At 35.2% G+C, this 19,896-nt stretch overlaps 1 protein-coding gene across 3 annotated transcripts in view; it reads left to right on the top strand.

Annotated features, from left to right (window-relative positions):
* Positions 1-292: 292 nt before the first annotated feature.
* Positions 293-19,896, top strand: part of SLCO1C1 (solute carrier organic anion transporter family member 1C1) — an 80,811-nt gene continuing 61,207 nt past the window's right edge. For 2 of the 3 annotated variants that reach the window (XM_084956626.1, XM_003126445.7), the window contains exons 1-3: positions 578-741; positions 5,312-5,460; positions 6,570-6,711. In XM_084956626.1, coding sequence (XP_084812752.1) covers positions 5,332-5,460; positions 6,570-6,711 — 271 coding nt within the window. In that variant the 5' untranslated portion in view covers positions 578-741; positions 5,312-5,331. Of the gene's footprint in view, positions 555-577; positions 742-5,311; positions 5,461-6,569; positions 6,712-19,896 lie in introns of those variants that run through there. The other variant, XM_021092255.2, reaches the window with a different exon arrangement.

Raw genomic sequence — 19,896 nt, 5'->3', positions numbered from 1 at the left:
TAAGATTCATAGAATTGTGATTATGAGCAAAGGATCATGTCGCTTTGAAAATTAACTCTTTCTCAAAAGAACTTTGCAGAGCCTTGGGCTCATCAGATTCTAGAAAGAATCCCATTGGGGAAAGAACTATACAGATATTTAGCCCATGAGCTTTTTTTTTTTTTTTAAGAAGGATTCCAGTGATGTCCTCAAGGAGTGGCTGGCTTAAAAACTTCTTGGAAGGAGAAGGAGAGATCTTTGTTACAAACTTCCGTCCCTCCTCCTTATTCTGTTCTCTTACCCTCTGCCCCCTGCAGAGTTGTGTTTTCTGGGAATCAGCAAGTAAGATCACAAGTGGTCTTTTCTTTTTTCACTCCTACCCATAAAGAAAGCTTTATCACGTGTGGCCTTAAACTTGCAGCAAATTGCAAAGAAATGGTTCAAAGGCTTCAGCTCTTTCCGTGCCCTGGGAGCTGAGATGCACGTCAGTCGCTTTGCCAGCGTGGCCTGTTTCCTGCAGACTGACAAAGAAAAGAGGCCAGGAGGAAAGAGAAAAGAGAAGGGCTTGGCCAGGGGTGAGACCATGCCCTGCATCTTTTCTTTTCCCTAATCTGCTCTGTTTGTGTCCATCCAAGCTCTCCCCACCTGGCAAAACAGCACAAAGTTGCTGTAGAATTCACCTGTTTCCTTTTTCAGCCTGTGGAGTGTGGTCCAGCCTCTGACTAGGCACATTGAGAGGAACTGTCTGATCTCCATCTCCAGGTAAGATTTGGTTCTCTGCTTTTGTATTTTTGTGATGATCACATCAGATTCTCACAGGAGAAAGTTTAATCAACTCTTACGTTCTGCACTGGAAGTGTCTTACCCCTAACAGTTCTCGTAAAACTTGTAGGGGCCCTTGTTAGGTTGTTGGACATGAGAGAGGAAAACTGGTTAAAGTCAGATAAACTCAGATCTGGGTTCAGATTTTGACTCTGATGCTTGTTAGCTGGGTTGTTTTTGAAAAGTCTCTTAACTGCTCTGAGTCACATTATTTTCTATAAAATGGGGATTATAATATTAACCTTGTTGTTTTAAGGATTAGCAACAAGTATATAAATCACCTGGCACATAAACAGTACATGTTAAATCTGCATCTGATACAAACAATTACTGGCAGTGCCCTCAATGATCCCTTGATCAGCTTTCTAAACAGTACATATTCCCTAGAAAGGAATATGAGATTATTTGCCCTTCCAAAGGGAGGGATCCTGGTGTCCAGAAGAGAAGCTAGTATAAAGATAGCTATGAGAAGAGAGTAATGGGAGAGGCTGCCTTTCTACCTTTCTCTGTGGGGTCTATGGAGGCTGACTGCTGGATGGAGTTCATCTCAGGATCCAGGCACGGAAGTCAGTCTATCTGCATGATCCGACTACAACCTTCCCAGGGCACCTGCACTCTTTAAAGACTAAAGGCTTGCCTTTTAAAACCCTGTGAACAGAGAATTACCTTTTTTGGAGCTGAAATGGGGAAAACTGCGTGGTTTATTTTTCTTTGGCTTCCAGAGTAAGTTATACCCCAGCACAGGGTGTTGGATGAAAACTTTGTGGAAATCTGTTCAAGTGGTGGGAGAACAAGTAAGGATCTGCCAAATGCAAAGCCTGCTAACCAACTGTGCTCTCACTCTACTTTTGCAATTGTTAATGTGGGGGGGGGGGCAAGTGCAGAGAACACATACCGGCAAGATCTCTACATTCATATTAGCAAGGGTCGCATTTCCCTTTTTTTTCCACAGACAGAAAAAGAGCTCAATGCTCATAAATGTAGCTTCCTTGAAACACACTATACTTGAGAGGATATGCAAATTAGCCATGAAGATGAAACTGTATTTTCAGTGAAACTATGCAGTGTCAATATTTGAAGCTAGATGCTATTTTGCCCTAGCACAGCATCAACTAGGATGGCTAGAGTTCTCTTGATTTTTTTTTTCAATTACTTACGGATTTTCGTTAGAGTGCTTTTTGTGTCAACACCTATAAATATAAAAGAACACAGTGTGCTTTGGTGTCTTAGGTTTTAAATATTATTTTCAACATTTCTTTCTTCTCTCTCTAGCATTAGCATTCTAGATATAACCCTTTGACTTTAAAAGCTACATTTAGTAGAAGTGATAGTATAATTTATTATTAATTTATTTACTGGTCAGCAGTTTAACTATTGTGACAGACCAGAAATAATATATCTGGACCTCTAAAATAGTAGGCCAGTTTGAATTGCAGAGTTTAATTCTTGGAAGAAGATAGTATTTTACACTGTAAATGTGATATTATACATTTTGTATTTTAAAATATTTTGGTATGTATTTCTTGCTTGGTGATATTTCTGTATCTTTAACATTTAAAATATTTTTTCATATAAGAAATGTATGTTTATTTAAAAATTGGAAAATATGGACACACAAAACATTTAAAAAAATCATCTACAATGCCACCAACCAGAAATAGTGTTAACTTTTTCTTTATAAACTTTCTGAATTTTTGTTTCTATGTATATGTATCAGTGAATATATGTGCTTATTTTATAAAATAGTGTTATACATGCTGTTTTGCAACATTGTATTTTAAAAATCAACTCTACAATAAAAATATTTCTATATAACTATATTTACTTCTTTACACTAATTTCTAATGGTTTCAGAAGTTTTCATTGTGTGAGTATACTATAATTTGTTGGACATTTAGGTCATTTTGTTTTGATTTTTTTTTTTTTTTTAACTAAGCAATGTATCTCTCCAGGAGTTTAATTAAAAGTACTCAGTAGTTCTGCAGGAAAGAAATTTTCTTAACCCAGTAATTCCCCTATGCTCTTTCATTGTTGTGACAAAACACTGATCTGGAAAACTAGTTTTAGTGGTTCAGTGGGTATACGAATTTGGCTATTGGCATTAATAGGTAAAGAAGAACCTCTATGTCCTTAATTTCTTAGAATTTGTTTTTTTAAAAACCATAAATGGATGTTGAATTTTATCACCTGATGTTTTGCTTATACTGAGATTTTATCATTTTTCATTTCAAATTTTTCTAGTTTTTTGAGATAAAATTGATAAAAATTGTAAATATTTAAGGTATACAATATGATGTTTTAATATACATATGTAACATTTTGAATTTACAATATGGTGATTTAGGTAAATAAATTTCCTAATGTGAATCAACTGTTACAAATAAAACAGAAAATCTTAATTATGTAATTTTAATTAATTTGTATTTTCTAGTATTTTACTTAGGATTTTAGCATCTCTAGGTTGGCTCTGAAGTTTTCCTTTTTGTGCTATCCTAATGAGGTTTTGTTATCAAGATAATCCTGGCTTTGTCAAATTAATGGAGAGTATTAGCATGTATTTCCATTATTTACTAATTTTCCTTAAAGAGTATTCCTTGAAGCACTTCTGTACATCATTTATACTTAGCATTTTTGCTTAGGAGATAACTTGAAAGACATTTTTGTTAATATTTTATTTTTTCCCTCCTAGTTTGTACCAATACAGTAAACCTATATTTGCTAAAAAGTTATCCATTTTGCCAAGACTTTAAAGTCATTTCTGTATATTTTGCATAATTTTTATTTTGTATTTTCCTAAACATCTGTTTTACAGTTCACTAATATATGCACAAGTCTTTGTCTTTGCTTTTTTTTTTTTTTTTTGCCATTTCTTGGGCCGCTCCTGTGGCATATGGAGGTTCCCAGGCTAGGGGTTGAATCGGAGTTGTAGCCACCGGCCTATGCCAGAGCCATAGCGATGCAGGATCCAAGCCGCATCTGCAACCTACACCACAGCTCATGGCAATGCTGGATCCTTAACCCACTGAGCAAGGCCAGGGATCGAACCCACAACCTCATGGTTCCTAGTCGGATTCGTTAACCACTGAGCCACGATGGGAACTCCATTTTTTTTTTTTTTTTTTTTTTTTGTCTTTGCTCTTGTTTAGACTTCTCTGCTCTTTGTTTTAGTTTTTTGGCTTTAAATTTTGTTTTCCTCACTTCCCTTTGTCCATTTTTAAAAGTTAAATTTATGCATGTTTATGAAATTGAATGATCTAAAAGTCTAATAATAAGTTGGATAAAAAATGTCCTTGCCCTCTCCTTCTCAACCCATTTCCTACTCCCTGGAGGAAACCCCTCCACTTTTAAATCTTTTAGGTCTTTCTTCTGATATTTCAAAATAAATTGTGTATACTGCTATTCTTAGATAGCAGATTTTCCAGTTTGAGATATTATCTATGAATTCAAACTATGAAAGATTTACTAAACACAGAACAAGTATTACATAAAGTTAAGGTAATATACACATTGGTAGAATAACCCTAAACTTATACGATAGTACATTAAAATTTTACTCCAAAGTTATTCTTTTAGTTCGTGTGATGAGAATATAGAAGATGTATTAAAGTATAAATGCATCATCTGATAAACATTAAGGTTATCCAGAAGTTAGTTTATTTTTAAATCCCTCAACTTAGATTACTTTATCAGGCAGACATAGAGCTACATGGGATCTTCAGGAAGTGGGGCATAGGATATGTAAATATCGACGTGAACAACAACAATAACAAAAAATAGGTTCAGAATATATGAAACTGTCCAGTGCTTGGTAAGGACAAAGGAGGGTGGGAAATTAGACATAAGAAGAGAGGCCATTTTTCTTACTTTAAAGCAAGCCAAAGACTATTTGTGCTTGAATTAAATCTAAGCCTGAGGCACAAATTATGCTGCTTATTTGTCAAACTAAAATGATGCACAAATTGGCCCTCTTCTCTTTTTTTGCCATCTTTTAAGTTTTACTTTGGATGCTGCAGGCCCAAAAGAATCACAATGTGCTGTAGGCATCTTTTCTATTCATTCTGCTAAGATGATAGATTTAAAGGCTTTAAAGTCTTAATTCTAATGAATCAATATTCAAATGGCTGAATTCCTCTCCTTCCTTTCCTGCTTGCCTCTAGTTTAAGCTGGCAAGACCACAAAGTTAGCAAAATTCTTTCTCATTATTTATTCCAAAGGCAACATTTAAATTTATTCTTTGCTGTAATGAGGCTTAAACTGGAGGAATTGAGGAAGAATGCTGGCTACAGCATCCCAATAGCAGGATTACTTAATCAAATATCCTGGCCCATTTTAATTGAAAAAGTTTGCCAACTTACTGTGGTAAAATGAGGTAGCATTATGTCAACTTATGTCTACAAAATTGCGATCTACTGTGAAATAAAAACATTACTTAATAAACTGTGTGGATTTGAATTAAATTGTTTTTTGGTTTTTTGTTTTTTTACTTTAAAAATCAACTGTGACGGATCAGAGACAAGGAACATTTTCATAATGGACCCTACAGCCAAAGAAAATATCCAGTTATTCAACAAAAATTCAGTGCAGTCTGTTGGGAAGCCTTCTTTTAAAACAGAATATCCCTCCTCAGAGGAGAAACAACCCTGCTGTGGTGAACTAAAGGTAACAATTAAATGATAAACAACCCTTAATGGTTAACTGAAGAGCATCAGAGAATCTGGTGAAGTTGATGCTCTTGGCTCTCAATCCAGGTATTTTCTATACATTGCAGCTAAAAGCAAGATTTTTTTGCCTTCATAAAAAGTGATCTTACATGCAATTTATGAAAACCACACTCTGCCAGGCAGCGAAAGCAATCTTTGCCTAACCACGGAGGTTAAATTACTAAATATTAAATAGAAAGGAGATAAGTAGACAATAATAATATTTATGAAATATGTACCATGTACCAGATGTTACACTATGCACAGTTAAACCATTTAATTGATGAGATCTCCATATTATTCTCATTCTATAAATGAATATTTTGACTTTCCTGGCCACAAAATAAGGGGCAGGGTTGCCTTTTAAATGATGCTCCACATGACTACAAGTTCCTGTTCTTTTTTTTTTTTTTTGAACCAAACATTCACTTAACAAATATATAGGTGTTTTTTCATATAATGCTGACCTGCCCTATGGATAAACACTCCATCACAGACCCAAGTCTAGCAAAATGAAAATGAACTATTTTTTTCATTGATTACAAATTTGAGTATGAACTTAATTGAATACGAACTTAAACATGAGGAACTGTAGTTCTACTACTCCCATTTATTATGTTTCCTGCTGGAACATACACCATTGCTACAAAATACACAATCAAGAATATTGTTGTAAGATGTTGAGGTGTTTGGTTTATGTTTCCATTTTTTTACTTTTCAGTGGCTCTTTCCTGTCACTGCTTTACCATACAACGTCTTCTTTTCAAAGCCCAGAACCTCTGAATGTGCTTTTTTGTGGGGGTGGAGGAAAAGGGAAAAGAGATGGAAATCAACATACATTATGAATGAAAATGTATTTTTATTATTGGATAATCATTATTCAATTTTTAGAACTCCCCATGAGCTTGAAGTGGGAAGAAGCCTATTACAGTGCTTGAATGAAATCTTCAGTGATAACAAGCTTGTTACCTTGTTCATGGTTGGCGTTTTTTGTCTCTTTTGTTTAGCAAATTTCCAGTCCTGTGTCAGGCTGGAGTTAGATGAAGTGTGACCTGTCATATTTTCCAGGTGTTCTTAGGTGCCTTGTCTTTCGTTTACTTTGCCAAAGCGCTGGCAGAAGGCTATTTGAAGAGCACCATCACGCAGATTGAGAGAAGGTTTGAACTCCCTTCTTCACTGGTGGGAGTTATTGACGGTAGTTTTGAAATTGGTAGGTATTACAGGTGTCTGATTTTTTTTCTTTTTACAGCATCATCTGTGGCATATGGAAGTTCCTGGACTAGAGGTCGAATTGGAGCTGCAGCTGCCAGCCTATGTCACAGCCACAGCAACACCAAATCCAAGCAATACCTGTGACCTACACCACAGCTCTCAGCAACACCGGATCCTTAATCCACTGAGTGAAACCAGGGATCAAACATACATCTTCACAGACACTAAGTCGGGTTCTTAACCCGCTGAGCCACAACGGGAACTCCTGACTTTACATTTAGTATGGGGTTTCCAGGCATAACTAAATGATATCCTCACTGCATTCCATTGTCAGCTAGGATCAGACTATTTGGACAGTTTTGCTTGGGCCTTATCTTATGCTACAGTACAGGCAATTTGTTCTCTTTGAGCAAATGGCAATGAAAATCCTGCCCCAGGTGTTCACTATTATAATACTCACACCAGTTTTCAATCAGAGTGAGAAAGTTTTCTGGGAGAGAGGGTAAGATACTGCAGGTTTTGGAGTTAAAGCATGTGGAAAATATCTTTAGAGAAGAATTAAATATCCTAGAAGCCCTGTCATTTAAAATTCAGAAGAATCCAAATGAGCTCTATGAAAATTTATTGTAATGATTTAAGAAGTGAAACCATAAAAAGGGTCCTTCTGCCCAGTGGCCTAGAAAAACGATAAAGGGATTCTATTAACAAGAACACTAGAGCAAAGCACGCAATAAAAATTCTACTCTCTCATGTCTTTGGTTGGCCATTGACTATACACTTCCTCTTAGAACTTCAAAAGACCATGCGATTTTAGTCACTGTTTTGGAAGTGCTTTAAAGAGTGCAACCCCACTTAGTCAGCTTCCTGAGCTGATACACTAAGAGGCTTTGATTTTTTGTTGAAGTGATCAAAATTAGTAGCCTCTGTGGTCTTCACTGCCTGAAGGGACACAAATATACGAGACGGTAAAATCTCAAATGGCTCCAGGTTCAGCTACATTTGAACTTTCAGAAGTATGAAGGAATATTTTTTTCAGCAATTTTTTTTTTTTTTTTTAGTTCAGTTGGGTTGCACTCCATAGGCCCACAAGCCTGGTACAGCAGAAACTGACAGGACATTGTAAATCAACTGTAATTTTAAAAATTAAAAATAATAAAGAATAAAATTTGTGGGAGGGAAAAAAAGACTGAAGAAAGACCCCACAGTCAACAAAAGAGACATAAATAGTTTAATGGATAGGGGGAGCTTACTCGTCTGAAGCAAGGTCATGGAGACACAGCCCACCGTATGCAGCAGACCATGGGCAGGACATGGTGGCAGTCTTCACTTTTACTCCCAGGGGCAGGGGAGATTACCAATTATAGGGGGAATTGACTTCAGGTTGGCACATTGGTTACCAGGGAAACCAGTGGAGGGTCACTCCCCTCACCACCCCTTTGATAAGCTGTGGTAGTGGAGATGTTCTGTCAGAGGTTAGAGCAATCACTAGCTGGGGGCAGGGGCAAGTTTATAGGAAAGACGATTATGTAAGAGTATAGACGAAGCAGATACTGGTTGAGCAGGAGATGTATAGAGAGTAAGAGAACAGCCATCTTCGGTGGCCTGACCGAAGATGTTCATACTATGTATTTCAGTTCTGATTCTAAATATCACAGCATTAAAAGACTGAATAGGTAAACTTTTACCTTCAGGCTTTTGCTTTCCAAACTCATCTTTCATCATTCTACTAGAAAAAGATTTTTTGTTTCATTGCTAGTCAAACATTAATATTCATACACATGACTGGACAATTTGTTTAAAATGCAGACTGATTTTGTAGGAAGGGAAGTAAGATTCTGCATATCTAACAAGCTCCAATACAATGCTGATGCTATATGTCAATGAGCTGCACTTTGTGTAACAAGTTTCTAAAGCATCTGACCACATCATTTCCTTCTGTAAATTCCTTAGATAGGCCTGGATAGTTGATGTATTCTTTGATGCTTGCCCTGCCTTGAATGAAAGACCATAGAGAGTGAAGGTAAGGGTAACACTGTATCAGAAGAACAAGTATGAAGAGGCAGCTTGCATCAGGCAAAAGAATAAATCAGACTTACAGAAATAAGAAGAAATGAACGAAGAAAAACATTTTAGAAAGAATATGGTGCAAGCTTCTTGTTGGATTCCTAGATCCCAGTGCAAAACTTGAGAGAATCTATATTTAATAGAGGGTGCTAATGTTGCATAGGAAGTAACAAAGACCCTGAATCTATCATGTTAATTTTTCCAGACCATTCTAAGTACAGAAATTTAATGTTTACTGGATTAGATGCAATAAAAGTCCTCTTAATTCCATTCCAAAACATTATCTCAAACATCACAGGTTTGCTTTATTTATTTGCAATCCAGAGTTTTCCAGAAAAGTGGGTTCCCTGACCATAATTTTAATTTATTCCTTTTACCTCTTTCCACATTCCTTTCTTCTAGGACTCTGGACCTCCTTTCCACCCCCTGTCTTTAGTTTAAATTCTTCCCTTTTTGTGCAGAACAATTTTATTTATTTTTTTTTAATTTTTTTTATTTTTTAGGGCCACACTCACGACACATGGAAGTTCCCAGGTGGTGGACTGAAACAGAGCCGTAGCTGCTGGCCTTAGCCACAACCACAGCAATGTGGGATCTGAGCCAAGTCTGAGACCTACATCACAGCTCATGGCAATGCTGGATCCTTAACCCACTGAACAAGGCCAGGGATCGAACTCACATCCTCATGGATGCTAGTCTGGTTCATTACCACTGAGCCAGGAACTCCAGAACAATTTCATTTATCTTTTGACATCGATTGGCATTATCATCTAACATTCATATACTGACACTCAATTTCTTCCCAAATAAAGTTGTAACAAGGACTCTTGCCCCTAAAATAACAGGGTTGCCAAAAAAATAAAATATTTTTTATATCAAGAGTCTGCTAATATTTCCAGATATTATTTCTTTGTTTCAAAGTTTTCCATGTATTTTCTACTAAATATTTCAAACGATTGCCTTTTACATTTTAATATTAAGTCAACTTAATATAAATGTTTTTAGGTACACTTGGGTTTTTAGGGAAGCTTTGGGTTCACAGCAAAACTGAGTAGAAGGTACAGAAATTTCCGACATACCCCTTGCCCAGAGTGGTACATTCTTTACTATTTATGACCTGCAATAACAGCTCATTTATCACCCAGATTTTACATTAGGGCTCATTCTTGGTGGTGTGTATTCTGTGGGATTAAACAAATGTATAATGAATGTATCCACTATTATACTATCATGCAGAGTACCTTCAATGCCGTAAGAATCCTGTGCTCTATCTATTCATCCTTTTCCCATACCCCTGACAACCACTGATTTATTATTATTATTATTATTATTTGCTGTCTCTATAGTTTTGCCTATTTCAGGATGTTATATATTTGGAGTCATACATTACGTAGCCTTTTCAAATTGGGTTCCTTCTCATGGTAATAAGCATTTAAGGTTCCTCCATGTCTTTTCATGACTAGGTAACTCACCTATTTCTACCACTGAATAATAATCCATTTTCTGGATGGACCTTCATTTACTTATCTGTTCATCTACGGAAGGACATCTTGATTGCTTCCAAGTTTTGCCAATTATAAATAAAGCTGCTATAAATGTATGTGCAGATTTTTGTGGGGACATAAACTTTCTACACTTTTGTCTAAATACCAAGGAGCATATTTGCTGGATTTTATGGGAAGAGTATCTTTAGTCTTGTAAGACATTACCAAATTGTCTTCTAAAGTGGCTGTTCCTTTTGCAATGCAAGTTCAGCAATAAATGAGAGTTCTTGTTGTTCCACACCCTCATCGGCTTCTAATGTTTTGGATTTTGGCCATTCTAACAGATATGCAGTAGTGGTAGTGTTCATTGTTATTTTAATCTGCAGTTCCCTGATGACATACGATGTTGAACACCTTTCCATGCATTATTTGCCATCTACGTATCTCCTTTGATAATGTATCTGGCAAGGTATTTGGCCCATGTTTTAATCACGTGGTTTGTGTTCTTATCGTTGGGTTTGAAGAATTCTTTGTATATTTTGGACAAGAGTCCTTCACTGAATATGGCTTTTGCAAATATTTTCTCTCAGTCTATGGCTTCTAATTCTCTTAAAGTTGTCTTTCATAGAGCAGAATTTTAATAAAGTCTAGCTTATCAATTCTTTTTCCTGGATTGTGTTTTTGTGTTGCACCTAAAAAGTCATCACCAAACCCAAAGTCCTCTAGGTTTTCTTCTAAGTTACATACTATTGAAACTTACATTTAGGTCTATTATCCATTTTGAGTTTATTTTTGTGAAGACTGTAAACTCTGTGTCCATATTCTTTTTTCTTTTTGCATGCATATATCAAGTTACAGCCCATTTAAAAAAACTACCTTTGCTGTGTTGTATTACCTTTATTCCTTCCTCCAAAATCAGTTAACTGTATTTACATAGGCTCATTTCTGGGCTATCTATTCTGTTCATGAACCTGTTTATTCTTTCAGCAGTATCTCACTGTCTTAATTACTATGACTTTATATTACGTTTTGAGATTGGGTAATGTCAGTCCTCTAACTTGGTTTTTCTTCAATATTTTGTGGCTATTCTGGGTCTTTCGCCTCTCCATATAAACTTTATAATCAGTTTGTTACTCACTAGCCATAAATAACTTGCTGGGATTTTGATTGAGTTTGCATCAAATACATCAATCAAGTTGGAAAGGATTAATATTTTGACACACTGAGTCTTCTTATCCAAGAACATGAGATATCTCTCCATTTACTGAGTTCTTTTCTATTTCTTTAATCAGTCTTGCAGACCTCTTCATATAAATCTTTTTTCAATTTTTTAATCTTTTTTAATATTTTAATTTTTTTCTATTATAGTTGATTTACAATGTTCTGTCAATTTCTACTGTACAGCAAAGTGACTCAGTCATATATTTTTTTTCTCACATTATCCTCCATCATGTTCCATAACAAGTGACTAGATATAGTCCCCTGCACTATACAGAAGGATCACATTGCTTATCCACTCCAGAAGCAACAGTTTACATCAATTAACCCCAAACTCTCAGTCCATCCCACTCCCTTGCTCAAGTCTTTTCTCCAAGTCCATGCATTTGTTACTTTTCTGTAGAAAGGTTCATTTGTGCTGTAAATTAGATTCCAGACATAAGTGATAAGGTCATATGGTATCTGTCTCTTTCTGACTAACTTCACTTAGCATGAGAGTCTCTAGTTCCATCTATGTTGCCGCAATGGCATTATTTCTGCTCATTTCTCAATTGGGTTGTTGGCTTTTTTGCTGTTGAGTTGTATAAACTGTTTGTATATTTTACAGATTAAGCCCTTGTCAGTTGCATCATTTGAAACCACTTTCTCCCATTCTGCGTCTTTTTTTTTTTTTTAAACAGTTTCCTTTTCTGTACAAAAGCTTTTAAGTTTGATTAGGTCCCATTGGTTTATTTTTGTTTTTATTTCTGTTGCCTTGGGAGACTAGTCTAAGAAAACATTTGTATGGTTGATGTCAGAGAATATTTTGCCTATGTTCTCTTCTAGGAGTTTTATGGTTTCTTATGTTTAAATATTTAAGCCATTTTGAGTTTTATTTTTGTGCATGGTGTGAGGGTGTGTTCTAGTTTCTGTCCTTATTAAACTTTTCCAAAAGATCGAAGAAGGAGGAACACTCCCAAAGACATTCTATGAAGCCACCATCACCATAATACCAAAACCAGACAAAGACACTACCAAAAAGAAAATTATAGGCCAATATCTTTGATGAATATAAACACAAAAATGCTCAACAAAATTTTAGCCAACCGAATCCAACAATATATTCAAAAGATCATACACCATGACCAAGTGGGATGCATCCCAGGTTCACAAGGATGGTTCAACATATACAAATCAGTCAATGCCATACACCACATTAACAAAAGTCAAATACCACATGATTATCTCAATAGATATAGAAAAAGCATTTGACAAAGTCCAACATCCATTCATGATAAAAAAAAACTCTTACCAAAGTGGGTATAGAGGGAACATATTTTAACATAATAAAAGCCATTTGTAACAAACCCACAGCCAATCTAATACTCAAAAGAGGAAAGCTGAGTCTTCCTTCTAAAATCTACAACAAGACAAGGATGCCCGCTCTCACCACTTTTATTCAACATAGTACTGGAAGTCCTAGCCACAGAAATCAGACAAACAAAAGAAGGAAAATGTGGAGTTCCCGTCGTGGCGCAGTGGTTAACGAATCCGACTAGGAACCAAGAGGTTGCGGGTTCGGTCCCTGCCCTTGCTCAGTGGGTTAATGATCCGGCGTTGCCGTGAGCTGTGGTGTAGATTGCAGACGCGGCTGGGATCCTGCGTTGCTGTGGCTCTGGCGTAGGCTGGCGGCCACAGCTCGGATTAGACCCCTAGCCTGGGAACCTCCATATGCCGCAGGAGTGGCCCAAGAAATAGCAAAAAAAAGACAAAAAAAAAAAAAAAAAAAAAAAAGAAAGAAAGAAAATGTATCCAAACTGGAAGAGAAGTGGTAAAATTATCACTCTATGCAGATGACATAATACTATATATAGAAAACCCTAAGGACTCCACAGAAAAACTAGTTGAAAAGATCGATGGGAGTTCCCATTGTGGCACAGTGGTTAACGAATCCGACTAGGAACCATGAGGTTGCGGGTTCGGTCCCTGCCCTTGCTCAGTGGGTTAACGATCCGGCCTTGCCGTGAGCTGTGGTGTAGGTTGCAGACGCAGCTCGGATCCCGCGTTGCTGTGGCTCTGGCGTAGGCCGGTGGCTACAGCTCCAACTGGACCCTTAGCCTGGGAACCTCCATATGCCTCGGGAGCGGCCCAAGAAATAACAACAACAAAAGACAAAAGACAAAAAAAAAAAAAAAGATCGATGAATTCAACAAAGTAGCAGGATACAAGATTAACATTCAGAAATCAGTTGCATTTCTGTACACTAACAAGGAAATATTAGAAAAAGAATATAAAAATATAATACCTTTTAAAGTCACACCCCCCAAAAAAATTAAATACCTAGGAATAAACCTGACTCTTCACATAAATCTTGTAAGTATATTGTTAGATTCATACCTATTTCATTTTGGGAGTGCTAATGCAAATGGTATTTTTTTTAAGTATAGTTAATTTACCACATTGTGTTAGTTTCTAAGTGTATAGCAAAGTAATTCAATTTATATATATTATATATATATTCCAGTTTATATTTATTTCATTATGGGGGTGTTAAGGTAAATGAAGTTGTTTTGAATTCCAATTGTTTATTGCTGGTATATAAGAAAGTGGTTGACTTTTGTATATTAAACTTGTATCTTACAACCCTATTATAATCACTTATTAGTTCCAGGACTCTTTTGTTAATTCTTTCAGATTTTCTACATAGGTGATTGCATCTTTTGGAAACAAGGACAATTTTATTTCTTCCTTCCTATTCACTTTTGTTTCCTTTTTTTTTTTTGGTTCTATGGCACTAATTCAGACTCCCAGTACTATATGGAAAAACAGTAGGGAGAAGGGACATCCTTGCCTGATCTTAATGGAAAAGATTTGACTTATCACCATTAAATATAATGTTATCTATATTTTTTGTAGGTTTTTTGTTTTTAGTGTTGCTTTATAATGATGAACCCTTGGCATATGGAGGTTTCCAGTGGCTAGGGGTCGAATCTTGAGCTATATAGCTGCTGGCCTATGCCATAGCCACAGCAACGAAGGATCTGAGCCATGTCTGTGACCGACAGCACAGCTCATGACAATGCTGGATCCCCGACCCACTGAGTGAGGCTGGGGATTGAACCCTCATCCTCATGGATACTAGTCAGATTCATTTCTGCTGAATCACAATAGGAACTCCTTGGTAGGTATTTTTTGTTTTACTGAGTTGAGGATGTTCCTCTCTTCCAAGTTCCTGGAGCTCTTTTTATGAATGGCTGTAGAATTTTATAAAATGCTTTTTCTGCATCTATTGATATGAGCATGTAAGTTTTCTTCTTTAGCCTGTTGACATGACAGATTACATTGATTTTCTAATCAATTATTAAAAAAAAACCTGCATACCTGGGAAAAAGCCATTTGGTCTTAATGTATAATTCTTTCTATATATTGTTGGATTTGATTTGCTAAGCTGCTGTTGAGGTTTGTTTCACCTATGTTCATGAGAGACATTAGTTTGTAGTTTTCTTGTAATGTCTGTCTGAATTGGGTATTAGGGTAATGGTGCCCTTGTAGAATTAGGAAATGTGTCTATATTCTGAAAGACTTTGCAGATAATTGGTATAATTTCTTCATTAACTATGTGGTAAAATTCACCAATGAATCTATTTGGACCTGGTGCTTTGTGTTTTGGAAGGATATTAATTATTGGTTCAATTTCTTTTTTAGATATAGGAATATTCAGATTATCTGTTTCTTATGTGAGATTTGGCCAATTTTGTCTTTCAAGGAATTTGTCCATTTCATTGAGATTATCAAATTTGGGGGCATAGAGTTATTCATAATATTCCTTAATGAATTAAATTATTTATTACTTGTTTTCTTCTGCCTGCTTTGATTTGCTCTTCTTTTTCTAATTTTCTAATGTGGAAACCTAAGATTACTGATTTTGGATACTTCTTTTTAATATATGCCTTCAGTGCTATAAATTTCCCTCTCAACACTGCTTTTTCTCCAACATGCAAATTTTGATAAGCTCTGTTTTTCATTTAGTTTAATTTTTTAAAATTTATTTTGAGACAACTCATATTTTACTTAGAGACAAATTATTTAATCTCCACATGCTTGAGATTTTACAGCTGTCTTTCTGCTACTGATTTCTAGTTTAATTCTGTTGTAGTCTGAAAACAGATATTGCATGATTTATATCCTTTGAAGTTGTTATGGTATATTTTACAGTCCAGAATGTGGTCTCTCTTGGTGAATGTTACATGTGAATTTGAGGAAAATGTATATTATGCATTCATTGAATGAAGTAGTCTGTAGATATTATAACAAATTAATTGGGGTGTTGAGTTCAACCATGTCTTCACTGATTTTCAGTGTGCTAGATCTGTCCATTTCTGTTAGAGGGATATTGAAGTCTCTAACTATAATGCTGAATTCATCTATTTCTCTTTGCAGTTCTATCAATTTTTTTCACATATTTTGATATTCTATTATTAGGCATATGCACATTTGGGGTTATGTTTTCTTAGAGAATTGAATACTTATTTTTTTTTTATATTATACAATGGCACTGATAACTTTCCTGGTCTGAAATCTGTCTGAACTTACTATACTACTCCTGCTTTCTTTTTATTAATGTTAGCATACTACATTTTCTCCATTTACTTTTAACCTGTATGTGTCTTTAAAGTGAGTTTATAGACAAATATCTTGACCAGCTCCGGCAATCTCTCTTCTAATTGGTACACAAAGACTGTTGATATTCAAACTAATTATTGATATAGCTAGATTAATCTCTACCATGTTTGCTACTCTTTTTTATTTGTTGTTGCTCTGTCTTATGTTTGTCTTCCACTCGTCTTCTGTCTTTTGTGGTTTTAATTAAGCATTTTATATTATTCCATTTTTTCTCCCCTTTATTATTGTAACAGTTATTTCTTTGTCTTTTGGGGGGGAGTGCCTTAAGAGTTTGCAATATACATTTACAAATAATCCAAGTCCACAGTTAAATAACTATTCCACTTCAAGGGTAGTTCAAGTACCTTAGAATAACAAAATAATTTGAATTCCTCTCTCTCATCCTTTGTATTATTGCTATTATTCATTTATTTTATTTATACATAAAAATACATATATACATAAGAATACATTTTTGATATTATTGATACTATTATTTTGAACAAATGTTATTTGCTAGATCAATTGAGAATAAGAAAAATAAAACTTTTTAATTTATCTTCCCTTATTTCTTCTCTGATACTCATCCTTTCCTTATGCAGATCTGAGTTTCCAAACTTTATTTTTTTCTTTTCTCTAAAGAACTGCCTTTTCATGCAAGGCAGGTTTACTGGAAACACTTTTTCTAAATATGTGTTTGAGAAAATATTTCTTCTTCAGTTTTGAAGGGTAACTTCACAGGATCCAAAACTTGAGGTTGATGGGTTTTTTTCCTCTTAACACTCTAGAAATTTCTCTACTGCACTTTTTTTCTGTTTTGCATGGTTTCTGAAATCAGATTAAATTCCTTTTTTCCCCTCCTCTATAGGTAAGGTGGGTTTTTTCCTTTTTAAAGGAACTATCTCCATATCTTTAGTTTTCTCTATTTTGAAAATAATTGATCTAATTTAGATTTTTATGGGATTTATCCTGCTTGTTGTTCTCTCAGCTTCCTGTGCCTGTGTTTTGGTATCTGGCACTAATTTGGTAGAAATTCTCATGCACTATAGTCTTAAATATTTGTTTTCTTTTCTCTTTCTGAAACTTCCATTACCTGTATGTTACACCTTATGTGATTCTGCAGTCCTTGGGATATTCTATTCTTTCTTCCCCCAGTCTTTTTTCTCCCTTTGCTTTTCAGTTTTGGAGTTTACTATTGATATATCCACAGGCTCAGAGATTCTTTCCTCAGCTGTGTCCAGTTTACCAAAAAGCCCATCAAAAGCATTCTTCATTTCTGTTACAATGTTTTTGATCTCCAGCATTTTATCCAATTCTTTCTCAGAATTCACATCTCTTTGATTACATTGCCCATTTGTTCTTGCATGCTGTTTCCTTGATCCATGAGAGCTCTAGGCATCTCATTTATATTCCCAGTCTGAAAACTCCAACATCCCTGCCATGTCTGGTTCTGATGCTTACTCTGTCACTTCACTTTTTTTTCTTCTTACTTTCAGTGTGTAATTTTTTTCATGCTAATTGAGCTCCTGAAGTAAAAATCACAAAAGGGTGGGGACCCTCGATCACTAGGTTTTGCTGGAGATTTTCTCTCTCAGAATTGTCCATGCTGAGCCTCCAGGAATTTGTCAGTTATGATAGCTCAGGTTTTTCCCACCATAGCACTTGTTCCCAAGATGTGTTTTTGTGGTTTTCTGTTCCAGCTGGCCACAATTCTCTGCATTTTCCTGTTGGGCTTTCCAATTTAATGGGCAAAAGTCTACCCATGACCTCATCTGTCTAAAAGATCCAAGAAGAGTTGTTGGGTTTTGGTCTTTTATATGATGTTAGGATGAAGTGGCTACATCCAGCTTCTTACATATTGAACCGGAAAAGGCATTTCCTTGAAATAGATTTTAAATATAAAGTTAAGTAGCAAGCTCTTTATATTATTGTTACTAATTATCCAACCAATACTAACTGAATATACACTTAACCCAATTATTTTGATATCTTCTTTATCATATATTAACTTACCACTTAAGTGTAAATATTTTCCATTAAGTCTGTTGATTCCTACTCAATAAAAGACTTTTTTAAAAATGATTTTTATTTTTCCATTATAGTTGGTTTACAGTGTTCTGTCAATTTTCTACTGTACAGCAGTGACCCGGTCACACACATATATATACATTCTTTTTCTCATATTATCCTCCATCATGCTCCATCACAAGTAACTAGTTATAGTTCCCAGTCCTATACAACAGGATCTCATTGCTTATCCATTCCAAAAGCAATAGTTTGCTTCTATTAACCACGGATTTCCAGTCCATCCCACTCCCTCCCCCTTGGCAACCACAAGTCTGTTCTCCAAGTCCATGAGTTTCTTTTCTATGTAAAAGTTTATTTGTGCCATATATTAGATTCCAGATATAAGTGGTATCATGTGGTATTTGTCTTTCCAAGGCTGTCTTCTTGATTATAGTTTTATAATTAGCTCAGCTAGTAGGTGGGAATATCTCCAACTTTTCATCAGTTTTTTTCTTGGCTATACTTGGAATAGTTTCCTGAAACATCTTATTTTGGTTTGATTGAAATTGCATAAAATTTATGTATCAAATTGGATACCTGGCATTTTATGTTAATGAGTTTTTCCATCCATGAACATGTTATATCTCTTCATTTAGTTTGACCTTTTTTAAAAATAGCTTTCAATATTATAATCTATAAATATACTACTTTTTTATATTTTTCTACATATTTTAAGTTTTTGTTGTCAAAGAATTTGTTACATTTATTTAGTAGTTCCTTGAATACTGAAGCAGTATTAATATCTAATGTTATATGAATGCAGCAATCTTATTAAATTAATATTAATTTTAATTGATTATCTATAGAGGATGTAGAGTTTTTTGAATAAACAATCCTACTGCATTGACCTCAGTGTTAGGTTGAATAGAAGCAGTGACAGTGAGCATCCTTCTCATATCTGAGCTTAATGAAAATAAAATTTTCACCATTAAACAATATGTGTGTTTTGCAATTTTGATACACTTTAAATTTGCTTAGATTTTTTTTCCTATCATAAATGAGAGATTAATTATACTGAATGCTTTTGCATTACTTACGATAGTCATGGAATTTTTCTCCTATCATTTAATGTAGAGCTTTAATTAATAGATTTGTTTAATTGGTGATACACTTGCACTCCTAGAATAAACTGCATTTGGTCATTTCTTCCATTGCTCTAGTCTGGTTTTGGTTTCAAGAGTATATTTGTCTTATAGCATGAGTTGGGTAGCATTCTTTTTTGTTATCAGAAGTATTGTGCGTGGGTATATTAGGAGAAAGTGAAAAAGAGAAAGATGAAGCGAATGAGACGAAAAATCTACCACTTGAAAAATTGATAAAACATATTTGTAAGCCTCTCTGGACCTGTTGTCTTTTTCAAAAGTTTGTGGTAGTAGATGTGAAGTGTTTGATACCCAGTTTGATCTTTTATTCATCATTTATTTTCTAAATGTATCTTCTGAGAACCCAGAAAGGATACTAAGTAAAGGAAGCAAAAACTTCTATAGGTATCACAGAGACTAAAATGGGACTATGTAGTGTTTGGCATACCAACAATTGTTAACACAGAAATAGCTTGAAAACATGACTCTTATTGTGAGATGGTGGTGGTGTGGGAGTTGCAGAGGGTAGCTAAATTACCTATAAATCAAACGTCAGTTTTCACTTGAAGTTTGATTTACTGTGACATATCAGCAGAAATATAGACATAATTATCAATATAGATTTCC

This window comes from Sus scrofa, chromosome 5, assembly GCF_054392235.1.
Source record: "Sus scrofa isolate SSC_HxYL_T2T_F1_AM1 chromosome 5, Sscrofa_HxYL_maternal_Yorkshire_Landrace_v2.0, whole genome shotgun sequence".
In the NCBI taxonomy this organism is placed as follows: domain Eukaryota; kingdom Metazoa; phylum Chordata; class Mammalia; order Artiodactyla; family Suidae; genus Sus; species Sus scrofa.
The sequence above is the reverse complement of the archived record's forward strand: the minus strand, read 5'-3'. Positions and strand labels throughout refer to the sequence as shown.